The sequence below is a fragment of the Apodemus sylvaticus genome, chromosome 10 (genome assembly GCF_947179515.1).
Source record: "Apodemus sylvaticus chromosome 10, mApoSyl1.1, whole genome shotgun sequence".
Classification (NCBI taxonomy): domain Eukaryota; kingdom Metazoa; phylum Chordata; class Mammalia; order Rodentia; family Muridae; genus Apodemus; species Apodemus sylvaticus.
Genome location: NC_067481.1, coordinates 69,469,831 through 69,497,471, shown reverse-complemented (window position 1 = coordinate 69,497,471; position 27,641 = coordinate 69,469,831). Strand labels below are relative to the sequence as shown.

Sequence of the window (27,641 nt, the reverse complement as noted above, 5' to 3'; positions counted from 1 at the left end):
AAACTGTTGAATGTGTGTGGTTCAGGGTGAGAACTGTTTTTAAGACAGGCACTCACTATGTAGCTGAGGCTAAGCCTAGAGCATTTGTCTAAGTGTTCCAGATGGTAGGATTGTAGGCATGCACACATGTATCAGAATAGTTCATGTAACTAGAGATTTCAAACCCATAAGCTGAGTAATAATGAAGTTTCATAGCCCAGTCCTGTGGCTCCAGAGAAAGCAGAGTGGCACAGGATGACCTGAGTTAGATTCCTGGAACCCTGTGTTGGAAAGAGAGCATTGGCTACTTCAGGTTATTTTCTGACCTCCACGTGTGTGCTGAGACGTGTGTCTTAGTTCTCCTCCCCACAATAAGTAAATGGAATAAAAAACAAATTTAAAGGTGTCCTGGGGGCTGGAGAGCTGTGGTAAGTAAGGGCATTGGCTGCTTTTGCAGAAGACTTGAGTTTAGTTCCCACCACCCCATCGTAGCTTAGTATTTCCTTTAACTTCATTCGCAGGAATCATGTTTTTGGTGTACTGTATACACTTAAAAGCATATGTAGACTTTTTTTTAAAAGGACAGTTACATTTTTGAGCTACATGGCAAAACCCTTGTTTAAAATTTTCTCATGACCTTAAGTAATGAGTGTGTTGTCTTAGTTTTTTTGTTTGTTTGTTTGTTTGTTTGTTTTGTTTTTGTCTTAGTTTTTTATGGTCCTGACGGCCACTGTGCTGTGATTGTACTGTGTGTTAATGCTCAGTGTTTACCACCCCCTTTTCAAGTGTTTATAAAGGAGTTGTCACACCTGTTCACTCTAGGCTGAGAGTGTTTTACCACAGACTTACTAAGCTCAGGTATAGGGAGAACAGGGGCAGGAACAGCGTTCCTTAGCAACTGGTGTGGGAATATAACCACTGTTCTCAGTCGTGACTGATGTCTTCTCTCCCAGAACCCCTGGTACTCCTGGTGTGTGGTTTTGTTAAAGATATCTATGTATTATATGTGTATGGGTGCTTTGTATGTATGTGCTTCTGCACATCATCAGAAAAGGGCTTTGGATGTGGGTGCTAGGAATTAAGCTCAGGACCTCAGGAAGAAAAGAACAGCCAGTGCTCTTAACCACTAAGTCACTTCTCCAGCCCCCTTGTGTATTTCTATGGGGCCTGTTTTGTGTGGTTAAAGCCACAGATGATAACCTTTACTTTATTTTGAGACTGGCTGTCCTTACTTGGCTTGCTGGGCCTGTGCTATGCCTCAGAGAGTTTGATCTTCCTTTACAAGGATTTTGTGATCCATATATTAATAAGCTAATTAATAGTAACTGAATGAGAGCCACTTCTGTTTTGTTCATTATGTTCATTAGACTTTAGCAAACAAGCTCTTGTCCTGAGAGCTCTCTCTGGAGTCATTAGATGGCTCAGTGTCTGGTGAGTCCTAGAAATAGGTCTCATTTTCCTATGACAGCAACGACTTGGAAGAGCATTTAGAAGAGCCTGTTGTGGAACCGGAGCCAGAGCCCGAGCCAGAGCCCGAGCCGGAACCTGTGTCTGACATCCAGGAGGACAAGCCTGAGCCTGCACTGGAAGAAGCTGCTCCGGAGGATGTGCAGAAGAGCACATCCCCAGCCCCGGCAGACGTGGCTCCGGCACAGGAGGACTTGAGGGTATGGGTCATGGCTTAGCACTTACTGTTGTCTTATTACCTGTTTCTTGTTGCTATGCTAAAAGTCTGCCCTAGGTTGTGGGTGGGTGGGTGTGTATGCGCCAAGCATTGGTTGCTACAGGTTCCTGCTGTTTTGAAATTGATTCTCATGGTGCCTAGGCTGAGGATGATCTTCTGGCTCCTCTCTCCTGACTGTTGGGATTATAGTTCTGTGCTGCCATTCCTGATTTATAAGGCACTCAAAACTAAACCCAGGAGTTTGTGCAAAGCTGCTGAGTCACATATCTGCTCTCTGCTAGTTTGTTATTTGAGACAGGGTGTTTCTATGTAGACTTGGCTGTTTTGGAACTTGCTCTATAGGCCAGGCTGGCCTCGAACTCAGAAATTTGTCTACCTCTGCCTTTCAAGTGCTGAACTTGAAAGGCATGCCGTGCACAGACAGACACCCCCCCAACTCTTGCTAGTTTATTTTTAAAATTTTTTTTTGTTATAATTACTTGGTTGACATTAATTAAGATGATCTAACTATTTAGCCCAGGTTGGCCTATCTTAGTCCCCTAAGTATTGGGATTATGGGGTTGTGGTGATAGGCTTGGCTGCTTCCAAGACAGTTTGTGAGATGGCTGATACTTATAGATTCTCATGCCTGTGAGTGATGGCAGAGGTGTTGGGAAGCAGAAGATCATGGCTGTGTGGCTCTGATGTGTTCTGTTCTTCCCTAGACATTTTCTTGGGCATCTGTGACTAGTAAGAACCTCCCTCCCAGTGGGGCTGTTCCAGTGACGGGGACACCACCTCATGTGGTCAAAGTGCCAGCCTCACAGGTAAGGGTCTGAATCTAGGACTTTGGGCAGATTTAACTATGCTTTGGATGTGAGACTTAACAGGTTTAGAGAAAGGGAGAGAGTCTGGTATACAGCAAGAGGATAGAAGGTGTTATCCTGGGGTGTGTTGGTTTGTTGAGGACAGCAGTGTGGTGAACTGCCAGAAAGCAGCATCTTTTTGATGTGTGAAGCTTTCTTTCTATGGGAGCGTGCATGCAGGTAGAAGCCAGAGGCCAACTTCCACCATTTTTCCTGTACTTTGTTTTTTTTGAGACAAGGTCTCTCTTGATCTGGAGATCTCGGATTAGGTGAGGTTGGCTGGCCGGTAAACCTTGGAGCTGCTTAGCTTCATCTCCTTGGAGCCAGAATTGCTGTTTTCTAGGTTAACAGTTTCCTTTAAGAAAATTGACAAGAGATAGAAGAAACAGCTCAGCTATTAGGAGCCCTTGCAGAGGACTGGGTTAAATTCCCAGTGTCACATTATATCTTACAACTGTCTGGAACTCCAGTCTAGGGGATCCCATGTCCTCCTCTTCTGCCTCCAGAGGAGATGTGTGAGTTTGAGTGCACAGAGAACACATACTTTTAAACATTTGTTTTGTATTGTATGGTTATGGCTATTTTGCCTGCAAGTTTGTTTGACTCATGTCTCTGTCTGTCTGCTGTCCTTGGAGGTCAGAAAAGGGCATGGGGAATATGGGGAATCCCTGGCACTGCGGTTACAGTTGTAAGCAACCAAGTGGGTGCTGGGACTCTGTAACTTGAATCCTCAGGAAGACTTACCAGTGCTCTTTGAATCATCTGTCCAGCCCTACAAACATTTATTTTAAGTTATATGTATATTAAGTCATATATATTATATATGTATATTAAGTCACATATATATATATACATATATATATATATGTTAAAAAAACTGTGCAGAGAGCATGGTTGGATTAATGGTTAAGGTTTCCTGTTCTTGAAGAGGATCTGGGTTCAATTGCCAGCACCTACATGGTGGCTCACAACCATCTAAAACTCCAGTTCCAGGGAATCCTATGCCCTCCTCTGGCCTCCTCTGTCAAAATGCACAGATAGATGAATGCAAGCAAAACACTTAGATATGCGGGATAAAAAAGGAAAATGAAAAACCAATTACAGAGCTGGGGAGGTGGCCCAGCTGAGCTGGATGCCTGTGTTGCATGCCCTCTCTCCCTCTCTCCCTCTCTCCCTACCTCTCTCTCTCTCTCTCTCTCTCTCTCTCTCACTCTCTCACACACACACACACGCACACACGCACACACACACAACACGTGAATTGAAAAATTCTAAAAGAAAATTAAGATCTATCAGATAGACTACTTTGGCTTTGGCTTCTCACAAAGGTTGATCTGTAACCCTTTCTAGCCCCGTCCAGAATCTAAGCCTGACTCTCAGATTCCACCACAAAGGCCTCAGAGAGATCAGAGAGCCCGAGAGCAGCGGATCAGTATCCCTCCTCAGAGAGGACCCCGACCAAGTAAGCTCTGGTCACTTCTAGCTTGGGGTGGTTTTGAGATAATAACTTACTTTCTGGCCTGGCTGGGGCAGTGGAAAGACTTGGCTTTGTTTGGGCAGCAGGAAACTTGTTTATGAGAGTTCCTGAGGGTCTGTTTTGTCTCTTAAGTCCGTGAGGCTGGTGAACCGGGAGATGTGGAACCTCGAAGGATGGTGAGGCACCCGGACAGTCACCAGCTCTTCATTGGGAACCTGCCACATGAGGTTGACAAGTCGGAACTGAAGGATTTTTTCCAAAGTAGGTGCTGATTCTCGGTGTGGCCATGAGTTTTTAGGCATTGCCACCTAGTGGAGGCACAGGTGTAGTGTCAGGTCTTAATGGTCTGTTTAGTCCACGGTACAGTGACTTTTGGGCTGAGTGTTCACTCTGAAATAACGAATGTCATAACTGATACTGCCCTTGATCATGACACCAAGTGGAAAATTCCACCTTGACTCAGTGTCATGAGTTGTATACAGTATACCTTGTATAAGATTCCTTTACAGTGGTATACAAGGAACATGTGAGACACAATGCGTTGTCGACTTGGATCATTTTTTTAAGCTCTGAAATTCAAAACCCCCAGAGCTTTAAGAACTTAATAATCTCAGTTAAAAGTATTCATCTAAGGAGCATTAGAACTCTATTTGGCATTTTAATATGACATTTTAGCAACCAACTGCATTTAAGTTCATAGCTCATCTTTTTCTGATCTAAACTGCATGCTGGGTGTCTGCAGAGAAGTTCAGTGTTTTCCTCTTGCAGATTTTGGGAATGTGGTGGAGCTGCGCATCAACAGCGGTGGGAAGTTACCCAATTTCGGTTTTGTTGTGTTTGATGATTCTGAACCTGTTCAGAAGGTCCTTAATAAAAGGGTAAGCAATTTTGCATTTTGTGTGTCTGTTATGTCTGTATTTTTTGCTTGCATGTGTGTGCCAGATGTGTGCAGTGCCTTTAGGGGTGAGAAGAGTGGGAAACATCCCCCAGAAGTGGAGTTAACCTATTTTGATAACTCCACGACTTCTGGCTGTTCAGGCTCACCTAGAAGTTGTGCTTGCAGGAGACAGGTGGTTCAGGTGCCTCTGCCCTCTCCATCTCACTGGGCCGACTCCCAGTGTGTGTCAGTGGGGCGGGCTCCCAGTGCCGGCTTGCTGAGTGGTGCTGTTGTGATGATCACACACAGCCTTCCAGCTCGGAAGCCGTGCCTTGCTTTCTCACCCCAAAATTGCAGGACTGTAGGAATTTTATTTAAGTCAGTTTCATGGTGTTTTTTCAATTGAGAGGTATCAGTATTTTGCCTAAGTGTGTGAGAAGGTTTTCTCAGAGCTGTGGAGGCATCTATATCATGGTGCTTGCTGAAGTTTGCTTTAGTAGTACAATGATACTCATGCTTCGGGCTGTTTAAATTGGCGCTTTTCTACTTCTTGCACAGTTTACCTCTGCATGCAGCAGGAACACAGAAAGCTGTTTTATGAGCTCAACACGTTTGAGAACTAGTTGGTTGAAAGCTGCTTGCTCAGCAGGGCGGCTGTGCTCACGTGTGATAGTCGGCTGATCTGAGTGTCTGCTTTCCTTGGTCCTCACACAGCCCATCATGTTCCGAGGTGCGGTCCGCCTGAATGTGGAAGAGAAGAAGACTCGAGCTGCAAGGGAAGGCGACCGCAGGGATAACCGCCTTCGGGGACCCGGAGGCCCCCGCGGCGGGCCGAGTGCTGGGATGAGAGGTCCTCCCCGCGGAGGCATGGTGCAGAAACCAGGCTTTGGCGTGGGCAGGGGGATTACAGCTCCAAGGCAGTGAATTGCTTGGCTCAGATCTCTACACAGCACACAGCCCTGGCTCCTGCAGAATGGTGAATTCCTACAACCAGCCTTTGGTGTCTCGGAGTAGTCTATTATAAACTGCTTGAGTTTGTACAATTTTAATTTCGCTTGTGTTCATGGTGTGTGCTCCCCAACCCCCTCTCCTCCCTTGACCCCTTAGTCCTTCGTTCCCAGTTTTCCGGAATGATACTTTAGGAGGAATAGATTTGTAAAGAAGAAGAGGAAAGACTGACCTTCCTGCTCACGCTGCATACACAGACTGGACTTTTACGGCCATTCCCCAGAGGAGCGTGTCTCGGTTTCACTGACAACGGATGTTTCATTTGTTGGGAGACACAGGATTTGATAAACACTTTGGAAGCAGGAAAAATCAAGTCATGACTCCTTTCTGGTGTGGAAAAATTGCCTTTTGGCAACTGCCACTGGGTCCTTGCTGGTGTGGCTAACTGAATAAAAGGTGTTTCCAGAACTTTGTTCTTTTGACATGTGATTACCAAACAATTCTAAACCTCCATTTTTACCATTGGATTTTTAAATTGTGATGTAGCCTGTCAATGTCTAGAACACAGCTAAGGACTTTTGTTGAATTGTTAGGTTTTTTTTTTTTTTTTTAGGTAGTTTTTCATGTTTTATTTGTATTTGTAAAAAAAAAGAAAGAAAGAAAAAAGAAAAAAAAAGAAAAAAGGACAAAAAATTCCAGCAAGAAAACAAAGCCCCAAATCTGATAACAAAACAAAGCAAACCTGTGCCTTCTATTTATCTTTGATTCCGGTCCTGGCAATTGTTTAAAGAAAAGTAATAAAGATTCTAGATTTGTTTTCAGATTCAGAGTATGTGGGGGAACTGTAGAAGTTTTTTGATCACGTGTATGTGTCGTGTTACCATTGTTCTGCCTTATCCTAAAATCACGCCTCAGACTGGGATGTTTTGGAGGAAGGTGCTTCTGCGAGGCCTGTGACCTCAGTGGCTCCGTGTGCCACACTCTACTCTGCTGTCTGTCTGGGTTCCTGGTGGGCCCTAAGAAAAATCTGATTGAATATCGGACTTGGCTAATGTGCTCCAGGGTCTGCGTTTTTTTTCTTTAAATCATAGCCATATGGTAAATTTTCTATTTTGTTACGGTTCTCTTTTACTGATGGACATGCAGTGGGTGTTTCTTGGAAAAAGGCCAATTTTTATTAAAATATTTCTGGAAGAAAACTTCATCTGGCAATGTAGACTGCTAAAACTCACTTTCCAGTGTTGCGTGTTGAATGCTGTGTGTGACATGGGTGAAGGTTTTGTCCACATGAGCCTGTGGATGTCATTAATCTGTAGACAACCAATGTCAAACTTAACTTTCCTAATGTTCCTCAGTGTGTGTGTGTGTGTGTGTGTGTGTGTGTGTGCGCGCGCGCAGCTTCATACATGGGTGTACCACAGCATGCTTCTGGAAGTCAGGACAACTTGGGGAACCAGTCCTTATATTCCACAGTTTGAAACTGGCCCATAAGCCACAAGCTTCTGTGGGCTCCTGGTTCTGCCTCTCATCTTGCTGTAAGGACACAGGGGTTTCAGGCATGTGCTGCATGTCTGGCTTCTGGGTCTTTATACTTGTACATAGTGCTTTAGCCTCAGCTGTCCCCTTAGCTCTAGCCTCTGACTTTAGAACTGTCAAAGACATGCTCCAGTTTGTTGTTAGAAAGGGTAGTTGGGATGAAAACGATGTGAGATTTGGCCACAGTGCTGAATATTGGCAGCATCTGCTTGTAAACAGGTAACTAAGTCACATGACTGTTTGGGGTCAGTTTTAGCACTTCATTTGTTTCAGGCAGCAGTAATGCAAATGGGTGCAGCATGTACTTCTGTGTTAAAGCTTAAAAGTTACGGTGACAGATACAACTGAGCCAGGCTTGGTGGTTTATGATGATAATCCCAACACTCAGGAGGCAAAAGCATGTGTGTGGTTCTGTGGGCTAGTCTGGTCTGTGAAGCAAGTTACAGTCCTACCAAGATTGCATAGTGTGACTGTCAAAAAGCAAGGTAGAAGGGCAGCAAAGACACCCTACATTACTTCTGAGAAAAGTCCAAATGGTACCCGATGGCCTGTATAGTCTCAGATGCTAGAGGCCTCAGGCACAGGAAGATCTCAAGTTCAAGGCTAGTCTGGCCTATACAATATTCTCTAAAAGTTTCAGCAACTCAGGTAAACCTAAAAATGATTTTCACAATTACGTAACAAGTCATGCATTTAGAAAAGAAGTTCTTCCTAATATTGACCTGAGTATTAACCTAATGAGGTGATTGGACATTTGCAGTGCAAGGTGAGGAGGTGTCATGGGAGCATGGCACCACCCCTCATTTTCTGGAGACCAAGGGTAACAGAATGGTCTGGATTGATCTGAGAAATACAGCAACCTGTGGGTGGGTTGGAATATGAAAGAACCATTCTCTTCTACCTCAGATTGTGTGTGTGTGTGTATGTGTTGGGAATGTGCTTTGGAAGGGCTCTGGCCTGAGCTTGGCAGCACATTTTTGCCCTGCTGAGTCTGGATGTCAGGGACACCATGTGAAGCCTAAACCTCAGAGCTTAAGAGGCACTCAAGGTCACACAGAAAGCTTTTTCAGCAGTGGTTGACCCTGCAGCCTTCTCAGTGTCAAAGATTTGATCTGTAGGGAAGATTCAGTGAATGGGTCTTTGTTACTAAGCTTAAGATGTAGGACCCGTGATGGGTATTTTAGCTAAGTGAGTCTTTGTTTTTTATGTGTACATGTTTGGGTGAATGTTGGCCACGTGTGTGCAGGTGCCTGAGGACACCTATGGCCCCTTGGAGCTGGAGTTACAGGTGAGTGAGCCCTCCTACATAGGTGCTGGGAATCCAATTAATGTCCTGGAAGAGCAGCAAGATACTCTTAGGCATGAATCTCTTGTTTTCAGATCTGTTGGAAGTAAATCTTAGCCAAAACTTTTATCTGCTTTCATTGTGCGGTGGTATTCCTGTGCTCTGCAATCTCAGCTGCTTTGGAGCAATGGGAATTGGAGAGTTGAACTAAGAGCCTGTGGCACATGCTTAATCCAGGTGCTCAGGAGACCAAGGCAAGAGGACTGTGAATCCAAAACCAGCCCCGATTGCAAAGCAAAAGCCTGGCTTAAGAACAATACAGCGAAACACGTGAGGCTGCTTAGTTTTCATCTCTGCCTTTGATTGTGGCACAGTAATAAGGAGAAGAGATAGATGGTGGGAAGCAGTTGAGTGAACAGGGCTTCCAGGAGCAGGCAGGGCTTCGGACAGTACCTACAATATTGAGCTAGGAGCCTATTTCCAGCCAGTGCCTAGGATGGATGGCCGCCTTGCAGACCCAAGTTCTGTGGCGTTCAGAAGAAGCAAATGAGCTCCTTCGTTGCCCTCTACAGAGCTGCTCCCCACCCACCTTTAGGGATGCATTTACTGTCTCAGCAAGTTGTGTTTTGTGAGGTGTGGGGAAGGGAACAGGAGTGTGTGTGTGTGTGTGTGTGTGTGTAAGCCTTGAGCTTCCACAGGAGCTCTCTACCATGATTTTGCTTGTTTTTGATTTTTGAGACATCTCACTGTGTATTCCTAGCTGTTCTGGAACTTGCTACATAGCTTGAGAGTAGCTATGTTAACGCCTTTTTAACTCAGAGATTTGGCTTCCTCTGCTTGCCAAATGCTGGTATTCAAGGTCTTCATCGCCACACCAGTCTCTACCTTGTTCTTTTAAATAAGGCTTATCACCTGTTACTCTGATTAAGCTGTGATTAAGTCAGTGAGCTCCAGGAACTCACCTATGAACTCCGTGTGACACCACATGTGTTCTACAGACTGAATTCAGGTTCTCACTTTACAGAACAATTTCTCCAGAGACAGGGTTTCTGTGTGTCCTGGAACTTGCTCTGTAGACAAGACTGGTTTTATTCTCATAGGTCCACCTGTCTCTGCCTGGTGGGATTAAAGGCATGCACCCACGCCGCTTGGCTGCTAGTGTGATGTTTTAATACCTAAAACTGCCACTTCCTCCGAGGTCCTTTGGCATTCTGTATTTTGTACTTTGGTGGTTTTGCCCCAGGGGCAGTGTTTTTTGGGTGGAAGCACACCCTGTTGCCAGGCTCTGGATGCGTCATGTATGTATTAAAAACCCACTGTTTCTTTCCATTTGACTTGCTCGCACTTGTGGGATGACGACAAGTCCCCATGATACTCCTGGGTGTTCTGAGACCTTAGCTTCACGTGCCTACCCCTCCCTGCACATGTGCCTGTGTGCCCCACCTCTCTCTCATGCCGGGTTTTGTCAAGACCTGTCTCTGTTGAACACTGTCAGTGAACAGATTCACCCCCCTTTCGTTATGTTTGTCTGTTTGTAGCTCTGTCCCATTCCTTGTCATAAGCAGGGTCTTCCTAGAGGACTCTGCCTCTCGCAAGGTTTAGCCTGGAATTGGAATTACCACCGGGTTAGGTTGTGACTTCTTAAGGAACTGAGGACTGACACTTTGAAGTCCCCATGATGGTTGAGTCAGTGACTGGGGGTAGCCTTCCATCAATTTCAGATCGTGTGATGTTTCAGTACTGGAAATTCTTGGGAGGCTGCGGGGTGGGTGGTGGGACTTGTGTGAGTGAGGAGGAAGTTCCTGGTCTAAGACTTTCTTCCTGCTTGTCCCTAGTCCATTTTAGGCATTATTCCTGCAGAACAACTGATTTCTCACAAGCTCAATACTCAAGCTCCACCCTGCTAGAAGAGAGTGGTCAGTTTCCTTCCTCCCTCCCTCCCTGCATCCAGGGTTCAGTTAAATCCCATTATACTACCTCAACAGACTTCCCAGTTCGCTCCACCCACCTCCAGGACCTTGCTGGTCTTTGCTTCATCTTTAGATTGATCTTTTTGAAACAACTCTGGCGTTGTATTCCCCACACTGTTTTCTCTCAGCGGTCCCATAGACTGTAAGCCCCCTGTGGCAGGGTCTATGAATGAGTCACCTGTGTTAACCTACAGTGGTACCTACCAATAAATATTCATGGCTGAACAAATGAATTCTCTTTTTTTCAATGTGAAGTTCTTCAAGTGAAATGCTTCTTGGGTTGCACATAGGTTTTTCTCTGGGGTACCTGTAGGATTTCAGAAGTTCTCACAAAATTGGTGAAGTCTAACAATTAGGAGTTTACCACAGAAAATTTCAGAAAAACTTTAATTTTTTTCCATTAGAATTGGCATGGATGTGTGTCTATGGATGGCTCAATAAATATATTTCTATATACAGCACAGAAATTTTACATTCCATCTTCAAACTGCAGAAATAGATTTTTTATAAGCCAAAACCTAAACAAAGCAAAAATAACAAAACAAACCCTGTCATAACTTTAATGACTTCATGCAAAAAAAGAAGGGGCCAGAGGGAATTGCTTCTTCAAGGTTGAATGTCCAATGAGAGGTAAAAATATTACTTTAAGGAAGCGATTGCTTAGCACGCTGCTTAAGGTGGGAGCCAGACAGATCCTTAACTGCAGCTTTAAGGCCATACCTAATTTATACATATATACAAAGAAGTTTCCATAGAAAACACACGGTCACATTCTCTTCTGGGAAAGGATGAGGAACTTCCATGAGAGTTGTTTAGACCCAAATTTCCAGGTCACTTTATTAGAGCTGTCCCCGGACTGCTACTCTTCCATCTGCTTTGTCTATGTGGCTTGTGGAAACCTCTCCCATCCTGGGTGATCAAGCCCTTTACAGCTCATCCCTCAGTGCCTAGCCTAGCACAGCTCTTGTATGCTTTGGACTTGACAGTGTAGGTATCTTACCTCTAATGGACCCCACACTCACACTGGCACTGTGATTGGAAGGATGGCACAATGCCTTTCTGTTCTAGGGTTGCAATGTCTGGGGAGTTAGTGTTGTAAGAAGCTGACTTTCCTCCCTTGAGCATTGTGACACATTTAATTTGGAACCTCACTTTTTTGGGGAGGGAAAAAGGAAATGTAAAGTTACCCAAAGATTCATCTGGAGTTTGTTCTGTCTAAAAACCCAAGCCAGGGAACTTTTAAGACAGGTTAGCTCTGTGCAAATATCTAAATGGGTGAACTAGTGACAACAAAGGGTATGTATGTCCTTTGGAGGTGGCTCCCAGGTCCACAGGAAGTCCCCTTGGTAGACAGTAGACGCTAGCCTGTCTCAATGAATGCATCTGTAGTCCAGATGAGGTGTGGGAATGTGCCAAGTCTGAGATGAACAAGGCAAACCCAGCATCGCTCTTGACCACCCAGGCGTATTGCAAACCAGTCTGATCTTGTTTGGAAGCCCCATGGCTTGTTTGAAGAGTCACTTTATTTTTTATCAATTCTATTCTTTGAATAGCGTGGTCAAGTACTTGCATGGACCACAACAGAGCTATAATGATGTTTATCCTGACAATAACAAGAAGGCCTTAAAGTACTTATGCTTTTGTTTTGACCACTTGGTTTTTGAGACAGGGTCCCACTATTTAGCTCAGATTGGTCTGGAACTCGCTGTGTAGCCCGGAGTTAGATCTTTCTGCCTCAGCCTCTATGTGCTAGGATTACAGGCATGCACCACACAACTGGCTGACTTGGTCACTTTGGGATTCACTCTGTCTATCCCAAGCCTCTGGCGACAGAAGACATGTATTTTGTCCAGTTTTTCAAATTTTCTTTGAGGCCATTGAGGCCTCTGCTGTGCCAATCTTTTGTAAGCAGAACTCTCTTTACTTAAAAGAGAAGAGGACATGCCCTGTACCCCTTTGCTGTTGTGAGTATGCATGTCAGCATGGAGTAGGCCTTGTGTGTGTGTGTGTTCAGTAGAAGAAAGAAGCAAGATGAGCCCCTCTGGAGGCCAGCTCATTTGTCTCATTTTAACTTGTTAGTGATGATATTATTTATTATCATGGCTCCAGCATCGGAAGATGAAATCATTATGACATGAAACTGAATGGATCTGAAATGCTGTGCAATTTATCTCATTCAACACTTCAGCTTCATTGATGCCTTTCTGGCTAAACTGGCGTGCTGAGGGCACGCAGTGTTTTTTAACATGAGGTAGAAATGCATTGAACATGGAGAAGGTTAACGTGTCTAACAGCTTATGTGAGGCCCTCCCTCATCCACTTTCAAACTAGGACTTGGGAACAATCTTTTATGAAGGGAGATATTATGAATCACTCTGCCAAAATACCCCTCCTAAACTTGCCACAGGAAGGAAGGCAGTTCCTGGGGGGAGGGGGAGAAACCTGGCCTTTTGCGTGCGCATGCGCGCCTATAATGGTGTAACAGCCGCTGCCTCCTGTCTGTGTCTTTTCCTCCATGCTTTTTTTTCCTTCTGATTTTGTGCCTGGAACAAATTGTCTCTAGGGTGGAGGAGTGGTGTTTAGATGTAGCTAAGAATGAAAACAACATCCTAGATGTCTTTTCCTCCAGGCCTGCCTTTCAGTTAGATCAACAACAAGGTGATGCCTGGACCACAAATTCGGCTATAGAAACACCGTCAATATACCGCTAGGGATATGGTTCAGTGGTAGCCTTGCGTGCCAAGGGTCATAGTTTTAATTATCAGTATCATGGGGGAAAACAGAAAGCATCCCAGGTCTTCACTGTCTGTATCCTGTGCTCCATCAGCTGATTGCTCCAGGAAGAACCTTCCTGGCCATTGTTCACGGCGTGCTCTTTGTGCAATCACAACTTTCAGGGCTCAGTCAGTAAAGTGCTTGCTGCAGAAGCCTGAGGGTCCGAGTTCGGATCCCCACACCCGTGTAAAAGCTGGATACAGCTACCTTTCACCTCTATACACACACATGCGTGCATACACATAGATCACACACACATAGATCACACACACACACATAGATCACACACACATAGGTCACACACACACGTAGATCACACACATAGATCACACACACATAGATCACACACACACACACACACACACCGACATGAATAAAGAAGCCCAAATCCTGTACTCCTATCTAGCTCCAGAGCCATCTTAGCATCAACTCTCGACACTCAATGGGATGAATGGATGCCCTTAAGATGTGCATTGCCAGTGACTTGCTTTATATACGTCTAAGATCAAGGAAAGGTGGGTTCTCCCATGAGAAGTGTGGATGAAACTGAGCAGACTGGGGACATTGGGGATCAGAAAGGAGATGCAAACTTCTTGCTCTCTTCTTCCAAACTGCCTAGTGAGACCTGATCTGTGCATGTCCTGTAAGTGGGCCCAATAGGCAGACTACCTCTCTTAACATGTCTCCCACTTGCTACTCTTCACCCGAGAGGACAAGCAATGCTTACAGGAGTCCTGCCATTTTACCTCCCGACCTCAGCTCTTGCTCAGTCTGCCTAATACTGCCCCGTCCACTCTATCAGAATGTCACTTGTTCCTTATGTGACTGCTCAGCTTGGGTTTCCAACACTCCACAGTCTACTTCTCTCTCTCTCTCTCTCTCTCTCTCTCTCTCTCTCTCTCTTTCTCTCTCTCTCTGGCATCCTCCATCTCCCATGCTCGTAACTATTTTAGAGCTCCAATCACTGTCTCCTACATTGTTTTATTTGGACACTTAGCTTTCATAATATACCACTTCCGGACTTAGCATAGCACATGTAGGGGAGGTAAAAAGAAAGTCATAGGTAAATTGAGAATACTTCTGTTTAGAATGTCATATTCTAAATGACTGGTTATAATTCAGTCTTGGCTGTGGCATACAATAATCTTAGAGAATTCTCTGGCCCAGACTCTGACCCAATGGTCAAGTTGCTTTGTTCAGACTGAAACATTCAAAGGCCTGTATTTTTCCTTTGGAAGCCCACTGAGCCAGACTTGGCCTTCACTAGAATCCAGTCAGAATGAAACTATCCTTACTACACAGAAGGGGTGATCTGGGGGCTCTTGGGACAGAAGCGAACATGTTCTCGGGTATACAGTTTGTAGGCCTGTTTTGTCAACACCCGGGCTTTGGGGTGCAGCTGGAGAGCCACAGATGAAGTGGCATCTATTTAGTTCATAGGGTTTTTGTTTCGAGGTGAGGGCGAGGTGACTGTCTACATGTTTTCTTTTTTTCTCCCGTTTCCCTCTTTCATCTCTAGATCTGGGGATGAAAGTGAGGAGTTACTGGACATCCCTTCTTTACTGGAACATTGGCCAGTGTTTCAATCCCATTCAGGTCTTATCTGAAGACTTTTTCTTTTTTTAACTTTCCTCAGACACCTGCTTGGGACAAGTAGCTGGGAAGCTGTGCCACAGGGGATAAGTCATTTAACTGCTTAACGGGGACGAGATCATCAGAAAGTAAGTGGTTGATATGGACATAGTCTTCAGCATTTGAGCTCAATGCTGTCTGTGTCCAGACCCCCTGAGTTGTCCCTGAGATGCTCACTCTCGCACCACTGGTGCCTGCTGTCACTGCATCTCCGCCTGAATTATTCATAGTCGCACCAGGTCTCACCCTGCTCAGTTTCAAATTCAGCCCTTGGAGAAGACGATGCTTATCTTTGGCTCTTGTGCCTTTCATTTTTTTTTTCCTCCTGAGTGGGTGTTAAAGGAAATCTAGACTTTGAAAAACCTCAGGAAAGGCAGTTTTCTCCTAACCCTTCGCTCCAGCCAAGTCCAAACATTCCTGGCACAAGAATTTCCCAGCTCTTCAAAATCACAAGTAAGGAATGTCCTCCTCTGTTCCTCTGCACCCTCCAAATGCCAGCAATTCCAAGATTCTCACCAGCCCTCCAACGGACTTCTCATTGTCTCCAAACGTCAGTAGACCCGCAGTGAGCTCATCTCAGAGTGTATCACGCTCTGTGAGTGGATTATTAACCTTGGAGATGGGATAGTGGATTTATATTGTTTAGCACTACATTTTGAGACAATAAAGGGTGAGCATCAGCTTTTGATCAAGATCTTTGTTCTCTTGTAAAAGATGAAGTTCACCAGCACTTGAGAGGTAGCTAGGATGTTGAACATTCACATACTGGGGTGTACTTAGACAAAAAGATCTGCGCTTTTGATCTGTAGCTAGCAAGTTCATTTTAGTGCATTATCTCATCTATATTCTGCTTTCAATAGCAAAAACATTGATTATTTTATTTCCTCAAGTTTGTGCTCATGAACAATTTGGGAAGTTAGGGTTACTGCAAGATCACAGAAGGTGAATAATTTGCTGAATGTTTAAAAAAAAAATCACACATACCTGAGGCTAGAGAGATAGCTCGGTGGTTAAAAGCACTGGCTGCTCTTTCAGAGGACCCAGGTTCAGTTCCTAGCACCCACATGGTGACTCACAACTGTCTGTGACTCTAGTTCCAAAGGATTAGACACCCTTACATGAACATGTGTACAGGAAAGTGCACATGAACTAAAAATAAATACATCATTAAAAAAAACCCCATATACGTGGAAGAGGTAAATGGACGCCAGCCAGTCTCAAAACTCAGTTCCCCATTTCCTGTGGGTACTCTCTGGGCTACTTAATTTTGGCTCCCATGACATTTCATTGCATGCTTTGGGCTCTTCATGTTCAGTGGATATTAAAGGAACTCTGGGCTTTGGAGTTCCACTGCTTGGGAAAACCATGGATTGATTTAGAGAGCTTCTACAGGGTGAAGGGTGGGACCTCTTTCCTTTTCCTGCCCTGTAAGTACCCAGCCTCCTACACTAGACTTCCCCTTCCCTGGTTTTTCTTCTTAATAAAAGTCTACCCTGCTGTCTCGTTGCATCTCGTTGTCTGTCTTTCTTTTTACTAACTCTGCACCAGGCAAGCACTTTTCCAACAGAGGTTCCCTCCCTGCCCCCACTTTGGGGATTTTGACCTACTTAAGGGTGTCCTCTCTGTCACTGGGATGTCAGAACTCAGTAGACCAAACTCTTGCCTGGATGTATGTTTTCCTTGTGCAGACAGAATTTTCATAGCAAGGCACACACATTCCTCTCTTGTCATAGATTCTTGTTACTGGTTTCATAAAAGTAGAGGAAAATAAGAAGGCTCTTGCTCAAACTTCTAAAGTAGGAAACCAGAATCCATATTCTATTTAAAGGACATGTTTCCTGATTGTTTGGGTAGAGACATTTTGGTCTGGTTGATTCAGTGGGTAGAAATGAATTCACCCATTCACAGACTTGTTAGCCACTTATCAATCCCAAGAAAGTTAAGCATCACCTGCCTGGGCAGAGCTATTGGTGAAGAGTGGGCAGAAAGGGCTGAAGATGTTTCTGAAATAGATATCAATATCTTCCAGTTCATTGCTCTGAACTGGATTTCCATCCTGGCTGGGAAATGTCTGTGACTCCAGAGCCCTGAAGAGGATATATCCTGCTTGTCAACTTCTCCGGGGGATGCAGTTGCTGTCAGGGTTGTGATAACCCTCTTTGGGTTCAGCATACTGCAATTAAATAATCTAATTTGCATAGGAGACAGTTACCAGTGGCAGTACCATCTTAACTGGAGTGCCATCCTGCCCTGCGGTCTACCACCATGGCTCCTTGCAAGACACCACTTCTTTTTATGATGCTTGTAAAGATGCACACGCTGGAAGAAATGAACCAATCCTCTTGTTTGTCTCCCAGGTATGAAAACGCTATGGGAAATATTGGTGCACTTCTGAAAGGGGTTACTTTCTATTTTATTGATAGTTCAGAAAAGGAAATAGTTGTACTGAACTGATTAACTTTTCTATAACACACACACACACAGACACAGACACACACACACACACACACACACACACACACACACACACACACACACATTCTCCACTGGAGCCCTTGCCAAGAAGGGGTTGGTTTGCAGGTGCTAGGAGATTCCAGCAGAGGGCAGAATGGAGCCATTTCTTTCTGAAACCAGTGGGATCCTACAGACCCACAGGGTGAGAAGCAGTTGGTGTTCCCACCTGGCTCCTGGGACAAGCTTCAGCTTTGGACTTTTGTTGAAGTCATCCACTCCTCATTGCCCTTTTCCAAGTCTCAGAGTATGCATGAGCACCAGTCTGTACTGGTGAGGGGCTCAGAAACCAGTAAGCCATTCTCGTTAAAGACGTACGACATATTTCCACACACTGAACTGCCCATCTTACATCTGTAATCCCAGGGCACAGATTCTCCCATGCTCAACCTAAAGAGGAAATTAAGAAAGCCGTTCCCTGTTCACTGGGGTCACCTGGAACCTTTGGCCTAAATTATATAGCTCAAATTCCTTCCTCCCTTCTCTCTTCCTCCTTCCCTCTCTCCCTCTCTCTTCCCTAACTCCTCCAGTGTCTTTCTTCCTCTCTTTTGTGGTCTTTATTAAAAGTGGTACAAGAAGAAAAGCAAATTTGCAATTTTTTTTTCTGAGGAAGAGAAGCAACAGGAACTGTGTGGGTCAGTGCACCTGTGCATAAAAATCTTCATGCTTGCACGGAGCCCTGAGAAATCGAAAGGATGGTGAGCTTCCAGTTGTGCAAAGTTCCTTAGTGTAAGCATAGATTCATAGCAGGCATAGCTGGGGGGAGATCAGATACAGTCCCGTCTGTTCTCTCCATGCTGCATTCAGAGAGACCAAAGCTTGGACATCCACCCAACACTATCCTGTGTTGTATTAACTCCAGGCTTGATTTGGCTTTTCTCTTTGTGTATAGTCTGAAGGACTTCAGTGACATTTCTCAAAGGTTTGAGTCCATTGCTTGCTGGATTTGTCATCTCAGCCAGGCAGCTCACAATGGACCATTCCAAAATGGTGACATGGAGGCCTAGGAGCTCAGCTGAGACTGAGCAAATGTTGCATCGATGTCCCTGTTTCAGGGTGACCCTTTTCAAACACTTTCTATGGAGGCCACTTTGGAAGGTGCTGGATGGTTTAGTGTGAGTGAGAGATATGACTCAGCACAGACTCTGATGGCTCCTGGTGCCTCCTGTGGTTGCCCACTCACCTAGACTTGACTCAGTCTATGAACGGTAAGGTGAGGCCTTCATTAATTACTTTCTATTACAAATACGTGTTACATAAATAAAGAGAATAAAGTGCCAGTGGGAAGGACTAATTGTGACTTCTCCCAAGACACACAGAACTGGAGTGACAAGCTTCCTTCTCTTGTGCTGAGGAAGATGCTGCGACTGCACACATTGGCATCTCCATCCTGCACTCTGTCTTCTCGAGGCCACCCTCACCTTTCCTGCCTTGAATATCTTTGTGGCAGGAAAAGACCACCTCAGATGAGAGTTACCCTCTCAAGAGACTCTCACTGCCCACGATTTCCCATAAACAAAGGTCCTGTGCCCCTTCCCCAGAGGAGGAGCACACGTCATCTTTTTGGTTTGTACAGTCCAAGAGGAGGGAAGGCACGGGCCAGCTGACCTTGGGCATGGTGGAATACCAATAGTTCAATCTCATCCCATTGGCTTCATAGTGCATTTTCTTTACACAGATTCCTTGGTCTTTGTCTTGGCTTTCTCTTTTAGACTCATCTAGGCATTAGCTTTGATGCCATAGAGAAGGGAGGAAAACTCCCCAGGCAAAGTGCATGGTGGGCGGGGACGAGGGGCACAGGCATCCTCTCTTCACTCCACTCTTCCATCCTGACCCTGAGCTCCCTAGCTCGAAGGAGACAAAGAAAACTCCAGATTGATTGTCACTGACCAATCTCCATCCTACCTATAACTCTGGCTCAAGGCCAAGACAGTAAAGTGCTAGGATAGAAGTGGTACACCATCGTGCTAGCCACAGCCTGCAGGACAGCACCGGCAATGCCTCCTCACTACAGACTCTGTGCCATGACCGTTCTGTGCGTATCCAGATCTGTCATCAGGACCCCATCTCCCACCTGAGCTCATCCCTGTTGCTTTCCTCTGGAATGCCCTGGCTAGCCTGGGACCATTCTGGCACTTCAGAATTAGAAGGAAAGAGAAATATTTGTCTAACTTTCCTACACATTAAAGCTGTGCAAAGCATCTTCTTTTTTTTAAAAAAAAAAGACTTATAAAAATATAATGGGGTCATTTCCCAAAACTTTCCATGTTATGATATATGAAATGTCAAAATATAACGAGTGGACTTTCTAAACATCACCGTCTCTTCCCACGTGAGCGCTGTCGCTTTCACCCTTTCACGTCTTCATGCTTGACTCCCGCCTGGCAGTTGGGACAGGTTTCAGCTCTGCTCACCTTTCCCATGACACAGTTCCTTGCAGTCCCAAAGAGACTCTCCAAAAAAATAGACATTTGGAAGAAAGTTCATGGGTTTACACTCAGTCTCTCCCCATATTATTTCTTGAGATTATTACTTTTTTTAAAATAAAAAAAAAAGATTGCATATTGGTAATACCACGAGAAGACCATGACGGCCGTAGGGCTGGCGCTGAGTTGGGCCAGTGCTGAAGCGCAGAAGCAAGAGGAGCAAGCTCGGTGCCCAGTGGGGTTTTCTGGATTCTCCATCCATGGGCTTCTGCAATGGTCTTCTTCTTTAGTGACTTCCTGCTGGTGGTCCAACTTTATCCATCTCTGCAACCCGTGTCTGTGTCCCGTAACCCTCTCGAAGCAGAGGCGGAATGGCTATTTTTTTTTTTTTGGCATGTGTCCACGGGGGTCAGTTTAAAGATAGACATGGCATTTGTAAGGGCGTGATGGGGGCACATACCACAGCAAGCTGATTTGTGTCCATTTCTACTCTGGGGAAATAGTGTCCATCACGTCGGGGACTTTAAAAGTTTAAGCAGTTACTAGGCTGATTTAAGAGATGTATCTTTTGTTCTCGTGGGTTTTGCATTAATGTTAAGCATGGTTAAATGTTATATATTACACTGCTTTCCTGTTCTGGGGCAGGCAGCACTGACCTCCAAACAGGAACCCCCCCACCCCTCTCAACCCAATGGACTTGAATTTTGAAAGCTGTGATTTCCCAATCCCCTCCCTGACCCCCACCCTACCCCTCATGGTCCCTAGTTGCTCAAAAAGGCCCTTCCGCCTCATGCCCTTGGAGGCTAGATGGGTATTACCTTACCCTGGAAGTATCCACCCCTGTGGCTTCTATTGCACTTGATAGAGGGAGATGGGTGTGTGCTCTCCCTCTCTCCCTCCTCCCCTGGCTCCCAGCCTCTGTGCTCCTCCCACCACCCTCTCCCAGCCCCCCACCCCACCCCAGAGCCTTCACTTGTTGTGGACATCCTCTCTCCGGACAATCTTGTAGATGATCCAGTAGAACATGTTGAAGATGAGGAAAGCCATCGGGAAACCGATTCGAGATATCTTGTCAATCTTCTTGGCTCTCTGGATGAAGAGTTTCCGCATCTCCTCCGGGGACTTGGACGGTGCAGGAGCGGGGTTAGTGGTGTTGTTGTTGTTGGCACCCTTGACAGAGATGCCATCCTTGGCCTGCAGACAGGCGGGGCCCATCCCATAGGCGAAGTTGAAGCGGCCTTCTCCACCCTCGTCATCCTGAAACAGATTTAGCATGGGGCTCTACTTAAAATAAGACAAGGGCTGGGCACCCTCCCTGCAAGGCACTCCCCTCGGGGGCCAGGACATGCCATCTGATCCTCTCTTGTCACTCAGGCTTTGTGTCCCTAGTTGCTGGAGGCAGTCTGGCTGGCTGGGGAGTTCAGCCTTATAGAGGGGCGCCACTCACACTCCGAAACAGATGCAAGCCAGGGGATGGGAATGGTTACAGACTCTGAGGCATAGGCCCCATGCCAGCTTGTGGGTCTTTGTCATTTACTGACTTATGACCTCAGACAGGTGAGCTCCTAATTCATGCCCGACCATTATTTTAAGGTTTCTTTTCAAGACTTTTTGCACTTTGGAGGTTTCATTGAGTAGATGACTCAAGGACAGCCTGGGTTTTGGTTGGAGTTTCAGAGGACGGTTTGGAGACATCCCCTGCTTTGCCTCTGTTGCATCCTTCCCATCTTCCCCACCCCTTGATGGTCTGGGAAGGGACAGAGAGCTCCTGGCTTTCCCGTGTTTCAAGCCAGGGAAGCCATGGCTTCTTCCTGCCTCTCGTTCCCACACCATCACCTCCAACAGTCTTCCAGTTCCCATAGGTTTGTCAAAAGCTCTTTGTCATTTGGATCAACTTACCTTTCCAGCCCCAGCCCACTGCCCACAGGATCTGCATCTCTGCCGGCTTTGCTGGACTTCTCCTTTGTAAAATGCTTGAGCCCCAATTCTAGTGGCTCATCCTTCTCCCAGTCAGCTCCAGCTTGCCCTGGTAAGTCCCCCTTCACCTGTCATTCCACAATGGGACTGAAGGGCCAGTGGGCTTGTTTTGTTTTGTGTATGTGTGTGTAGCATGTGTGTGTGCGCTCACACTGTGCATGTATGCATATGTGGGTGTATGTATATACATTTAGAGGCCAGAGGTTGATATTAAGTGTCTTCCTGGATCCTCGTTTCTATTTCTTGAGACATGGTCTCTCAGTTGAACCCAGAGCTCACCTGTTCAACTAGTCTGACTGGCCAGATTGCTCTAGGTATCCTCAGTGTCTGCCTTCCTTGAGTTGAGATCACAGACAGGTTATGGAACATAGGAGGTTGCTGGGATTCTGTTCCTAACACTTAAATCACAAGCACTTTAGTGGCCATGATGTATCCCCAAGGCCAAGGTCAGTGTTTTGGCTGGGACTGAGCTGCCAATTTAATGTGTGCTGCTGGCAAGGTTCACCAGCTCCCATTGCCCTCCTGGACACCGAGAGCTTCCAGGAGAGAAATTCTGTCTTTGCTTGTTTCCCGAAAGACAGTGGGGATGAGAGTAAGAAATGCAGTACAGACACCCTAAACTTCCAATACCCTGCCACCCTAGGGCATGCTACCATCTGGTTGAGCTGGACGTCTCTTGGTCTTTCTGTCTCAGTATCCCAAATGCTGGGATTATGACTGTGTGCTACCATGCCTTACTCTAATCAGAACTTTCTAGTAGCTCCAACTGACCTCAGGATCCTTACATTCTTCCATTACTAAAGAAAGCCTCAGATTTCTTGGAGCATGTCCACCTGTTTCCTCTTACTTCATGCCTTTCTCTATGCAACATTATTCTTTCTCTATGCAACATATTTCTTTCAGAAAATCCTGAAACATTTTCTTATGTTTGAGGATGTTGGGCTTTTCTTCTTTGGTTCAAGTTATCCTCTCTGCTATCTATATCTCTGCTTCCAAACCCGAGCCCCAGCCTCCCACTTAGCTGCCCTCCTTGAGCTCCCAAAGACAGGGTAGCTGCCAGGGGAAGTGCTTTCTGAATGCCCCAGAGGAAAAGCTCTGACCCCACTGGGGTTTAATTCATTTGCTGATGTTACCTCTCCTATTAGAGCAACAATTCTCAACCTGTGGGTCGAGAACCCCCTTGGGGGGGGGGGAGTGTTGTTGAGTGACACTTTAGGGGTTGCCTAAGACCATCAGAAAACACAGATATTTACATTGTGATTCATAACAGTAGCAAAGGTACAGTTATGAAGTAGCAAGAAAAAAGTTTACAGTTGGGGGTCACCACAACGTGAGGAACGGTATAAAAGGGCGGTAGCATTAGGAAGACTGAGGACCGCTGTGTTTGAGGGCAAGCTTTGTGAGAGCAGTCATGGTGCAGCCTGACATTCCAGGCTTTGAAAGTAGAAGCAAGAGGGTTAAGAGACCCAGAGAGCTTAGCTACCAGATGGAGGCCAGCTTGAAGAATATGATGTCCTATTTCCCAAACCCAGCAAGAAACCAACTCAACAAACCCAACATGCAAAAAACATTGAACATACAGAGTTTTTGTTTCAGAAACACAAAACCTAGTCAAGTTATTTCTTCAATAAGTGAAATCTTCACCAGCCCAGAGCCTCTTTAATTTTCTTTTTCTTTCTTTTTTTCTTTTTTTTTAAGATTGATTTAGTTTTCTGTGCATGGATGCTTTCTTTGCATGTATGTTTGTGTTCCAAGTGCATGTAGTGCTTTTAGAGGCCAGAAAAAAGTGTCAGATATCCTGAACCTGGAGTTCACAGACAGTGGTGGGCTACTATTGTGGGTGCTGAGAATCAAACCTGGGTTCTCTACAAGACTAGTACCCTACACTTTCTGGGTCCTCTAGAAGTGCTCCCGATGCCAGAGCCAGCTCTCCAGATCACTCAAGCCTCTTCTAAAAATTTCTTCTTTTCATTCCGTTGTTTGTCTAAGTGGGGTTGCATCCTGCATTAGACACACAGCCAATGATCAGGGCATTGAGGGCAGGTGGGCAGAGCATGCCCCGCCTGTGGCCAGGAAGGCGATGGAGGCTTCAGCCCAGGGCCAAGCAGAGGAATGGGGAAGCCAAGACTTTCCAGGACCCAGGACCTAAAAGGCCTGGGACTTCCTGACACCTAAACATAAACTCGCCTTTACTGTTAGGAGGCAGAGAATAGAAGTGGTTGTTTTCCTTTTTGTATGGCCTTTATCACCACACGGCGTAACACAGCATCTGTGTTGACTGCATGATATGGTGTGACACTGAAGTGTAAACGGTCTCTACGCATCTGCAGCTCTAATTCAGAACTAAGGCATGGAAAACTGAGCGCAACACTGAATGCTCCAAGGAGAAACCAGCCTGAAGAGACTGCTTCTTCAGCAGTTAAGAGCACTGGCTGTCCTTGTAGAGGACCTGGGTTTGGGTCTCAGCACCCACATAGTGGCTAACAAGTGTCTCTAACTCCAGTTCTAGAGGATTTGGTTCCTTTTTTGGTCTCTTTGGGCACTGGGCCCAGACACACAAACATAGACAAAATACTCATAGACATAAATAAAAAAGAATAAACTTAAAAACATTTTTAAAAAGAATAAAGTAGGTATAGGCTGGTGAGATGGCCCAGGGGGTAAAGGTGCCTGCATCTAAGACTCAAAACATGAATTCAATCTCCAAGACCCACACAATAAAAGGAAAGGACATTCTTGCAAGTTGTCCTCTGATCTCCATATTTCTGCACATGTAGGCAGGGCCCTCATTAGAGAATGTGTGCACGTACGCATGTGCACGCACACACACATACACAATGTTCAAGGCCGGACTAGGTTACACAAGAATGTCTCAAAACTCAAATAAATAAAAGGAAAGAACACTTCAATAAATGGGTAGTGTCTCATGTATATAATTATCCATCTATAGACAATCAGGAGCACCACCACAACACCCATTATATATAATGGGCTCTATAGTTATGGGAAACACCATATTCACTTTCCCAGACATTTTTGGAGAGTTATGTTCTCCTTCCTTATCTAGTACACACTGGCAGGGAAGAAGGTTTGGTGCCCTCTAGCTAGACAGTGACCCCTTGTATCCTGGAGAAAGGAAATGCCTAGGCAATGACTGGAAAAGACTTGTTATTCCTGTTATAACCAGCAGGTGACAGCATATGCTCGCTCATCTGCTGGGAGATGCTTGGGGCTAGGATGGGAAATTGGGACGTAGACTGTGGATTCCACTCGAGGGATCTGGAGCTCCTGCTAAGTCTGGGCCCCACTAAAGCTTCCTAATGATCCTTCTAATGAGGCAGGCCAGGACTCGGAAGACTGGATGTCTTCTGCCCAGCAAATGAGGCAACATTGGAAAACATGGAAAAACAGTGGGAGTTGGGGAGCTTGGCCCAGAGCATTGGCAGAATGAAATCCAGGCCAGAGCTAGCTTCTCACCACTCAACACCAGGAGCTCCTGAGCCTGTTTAGACTTCTTACTCATGGGAGGTTTCTGCAGCCCAGATCTGCAGGCCTCCAGTGTAAGCCATACCCAGATGCCAGGGAAAGGTCTTCCACACGTAGTACGGGTCCGGTTAACTACCCTTGGTTTCTGATACTTGGGCCAAGTGCAGAGCTTTTGTGAATGAGGTCACATTAATTCAGCTGTGCACAGGGGAGTGATGAAGTGAACTGGGACTGTGGTGATCTGGAGAGTGTGTGCCCTGCCCAAGGGCGGCTCTACTGCACAGATCCACATGGGAAAGGGTACTTACTCGGTTTGGCTGGAGGCAGCAAGTGAAGCCTGAAGTTCGTGGCTTAAGGTGGCTTTCTGTATATTTTTCTTTCCTAAGGATGTTTATTTTATGTGTGTGTGTGAAAGCCCGTGTGTATGTATGTATCTAGTGTCCTCTGAAGTCAGAAGAAGGCAATGAATCTCAAACTGGAGTTACCAGCGGTCGTGAGCTGGCATGATAATTCTCAGAATTGAACCCTGTCCTCTGCAATCCTGTGTTCTTAACCACTGAGCCAGCTCTCTAGCTCCCCTTTCTTTTTTCCTTTCTTTGTCTCTCCCACTTCCCTCCCTCCCTCCCTCCCTCCCTCCTTCCCTGCCTCCCTCCTTCCTTCCTTCCTTTCTTCCTTCCTTCCTTCCTTCCTTCCTTCCTTCCTTCCTTCCTTCCTTCCTTCCTTCCTTCCTCCTTCCTTTCTTCCTTCCACAACCAAGGCCAGCTTTGAAATCCCTTTCCACCCCAAGCCCCCACAACAATAATTTCATTGGACCTACTCACAGGAGCATGGGGGACTCCAAAGCAGTCACATTGGAAAGTCTTCACCCAGCTTGGGTGATGGCTTCCCTACGCTGTCTAGAGGGTCTTTCCTAGCCTTTAACCTTGAACTTTTGATGCTTCTGCTTCAAGTGCCAGAGAGCTGGGATTACAATGGAAATTACTACATATCATTTTATCCTAGATTATTATTATTATTATAATGATGATGATGATGATGATGGAAAGGTCTTATGTAACTCAAACTTCCCTTGACCTTGATATAGTAGAGGATAATTTTGAATTTCTGATTCTCCAACCTCTACCTCCAAGGGCTGGGATTATAGATGTGTGCTCATGTCTGGATTTATGCAGTGTGAGGCATGGAACCAGGGGCTTCAAGAATGCTAAGTGGGCACTCCACCAACAGAACAACTTTCCCAGACCTGTTTTTAATATTTATTTATTTATGCATTTTTATTTTTGATACATGATTTTGTGCTATAGCACAGGCTGGCCTCGAACTCTCCATCCTCCTGTTTCTGCTCACTACCCTCAGATGCTGGGATTGCAAGCATGTACAATGTAGATGATTACTACGTCGAAAGAGGGTCTTGGTGTGTAAAGGGCAGTAGAAAGGGCTAAGCCTTCTAAGAGGTCCTGTCTAGACTGCCAAACCAAGACACAGAAGGACCTTGCTGTCTCACAAGATTGGCCTGTGGTAGATTGCCAAGCATTACCCGAACCGTGTTTTGAATGTTTTAAATAACATACCAATGGTGAGCTGTGTGTGTGTTTGTGCAATAGATTTCATCCTTGACACGGGTGTGGCAGGAACCAAACTGAAAAAGCTTCCTTGGAATCTCTGTCTTTAGCAACAGTCTCCCATCAAGCCAGTCTTTTTTGTAGATGATGAAGAGACTGAGCCCAGAGCTGGGCAGGCTTTGCAGAAAACGAGCGGCAGACCTGCCCCAGCCTGCTGTGTCTTCGAGAAGAAGCCGATTATCATCGTGGGCATTTGTTTCTCAGTGTCACATGACAACCCCTAAGGCACCGCTGCTGTGGTTTTCAAGAGGACCCTTGTAACCCAACTAGGTCATTATTCACAGGGTAAAAGTGAAGCTTTTCAGGATTCGATCCTGCTCTCAGCTCTGTTACCCTTGGAGACAGCCCGGTGAAGCTCAGGTCACAGACTGCTTAGAGCGCTTTCGGTGTCCACCACCTGCCCCTCCCTAGGCCCCGCCCCAAAGTCCTACCTTGTGATGTCGCCGCTTCCTCCTAAATCGAAGCAGTTCCTTGTGTTGCCGAGACACGAAGTTGACGGCGGCATATTCCAGCAGGGCCGAGAACACGAAGAGCAGGCAAACAGCCATCCAAATGTCAATAGCTTTCACGTAGGACACCTGCAGGGAGAAAGCACGGGGAGGTGAGAGAAA

The 27,641-nt window shown here is 45.7% G+C and overlaps 2 protein-coding genes across 3 annotated transcripts in view; one reads left to right on the top strand and one right to left on the bottom strand.

Annotated features, from left to right (window-relative positions):
• G3bp1 (G3BP stress granule assembly factor 1) overlaps positions 1-6,278 on the top strand; it is a 28,582-nt gene extending 22,304 nt beyond the window's left edge. Inside the window, exons 7-12 of the mRNA XM_052193895.1 lie at positions 1,448-1,646; positions 2,368-2,469; positions 3,859-3,970; positions 4,118-4,246; positions 4,754-4,863; positions 5,577-6,278. Coding sequence (XP_052049855.1) covers positions 1,448-1,646; positions 2,368-2,469; positions 3,859-3,970; positions 4,118-4,246; positions 4,754-4,863; positions 5,577-5,786 — 862 coding nt within the window. The 3' untranslated portion in view covers positions 5,787-6,278. The remainder of the gene's footprint in view (positions 1-1,447; positions 1,647-2,367; positions 2,470-3,858; positions 3,971-4,117; positions 4,247-4,753; positions 4,864-5,576) is intronic.
• Positions 6,279-20,914: 14,636 nt separating this feature from the next.
• Glra1 (glycine receptor alpha 1) overlaps positions 20,915-27,641 on the bottom strand; it is a 95,110-nt gene continuing 88,383 nt past the window's right edge. Inside the window, exons 8-9 of one of the 2 annotated variants that reach the window (XM_052195739.1) lie at positions 27,462-27,608; positions 20,915-21,226 (exon numbers count right to left, since the gene is read on the bottom strand). In XM_052195739.1, the coding sequence (XP_052051699.1) occupies positions 20,915-21,226; positions 27,462-27,608 (459 nt within the window). The remainder of the gene's footprint in view (positions 21,227-27,461; positions 27,609-27,641) is intronic. The other variant, XM_052195740.1, reaches the window with a different exon arrangement.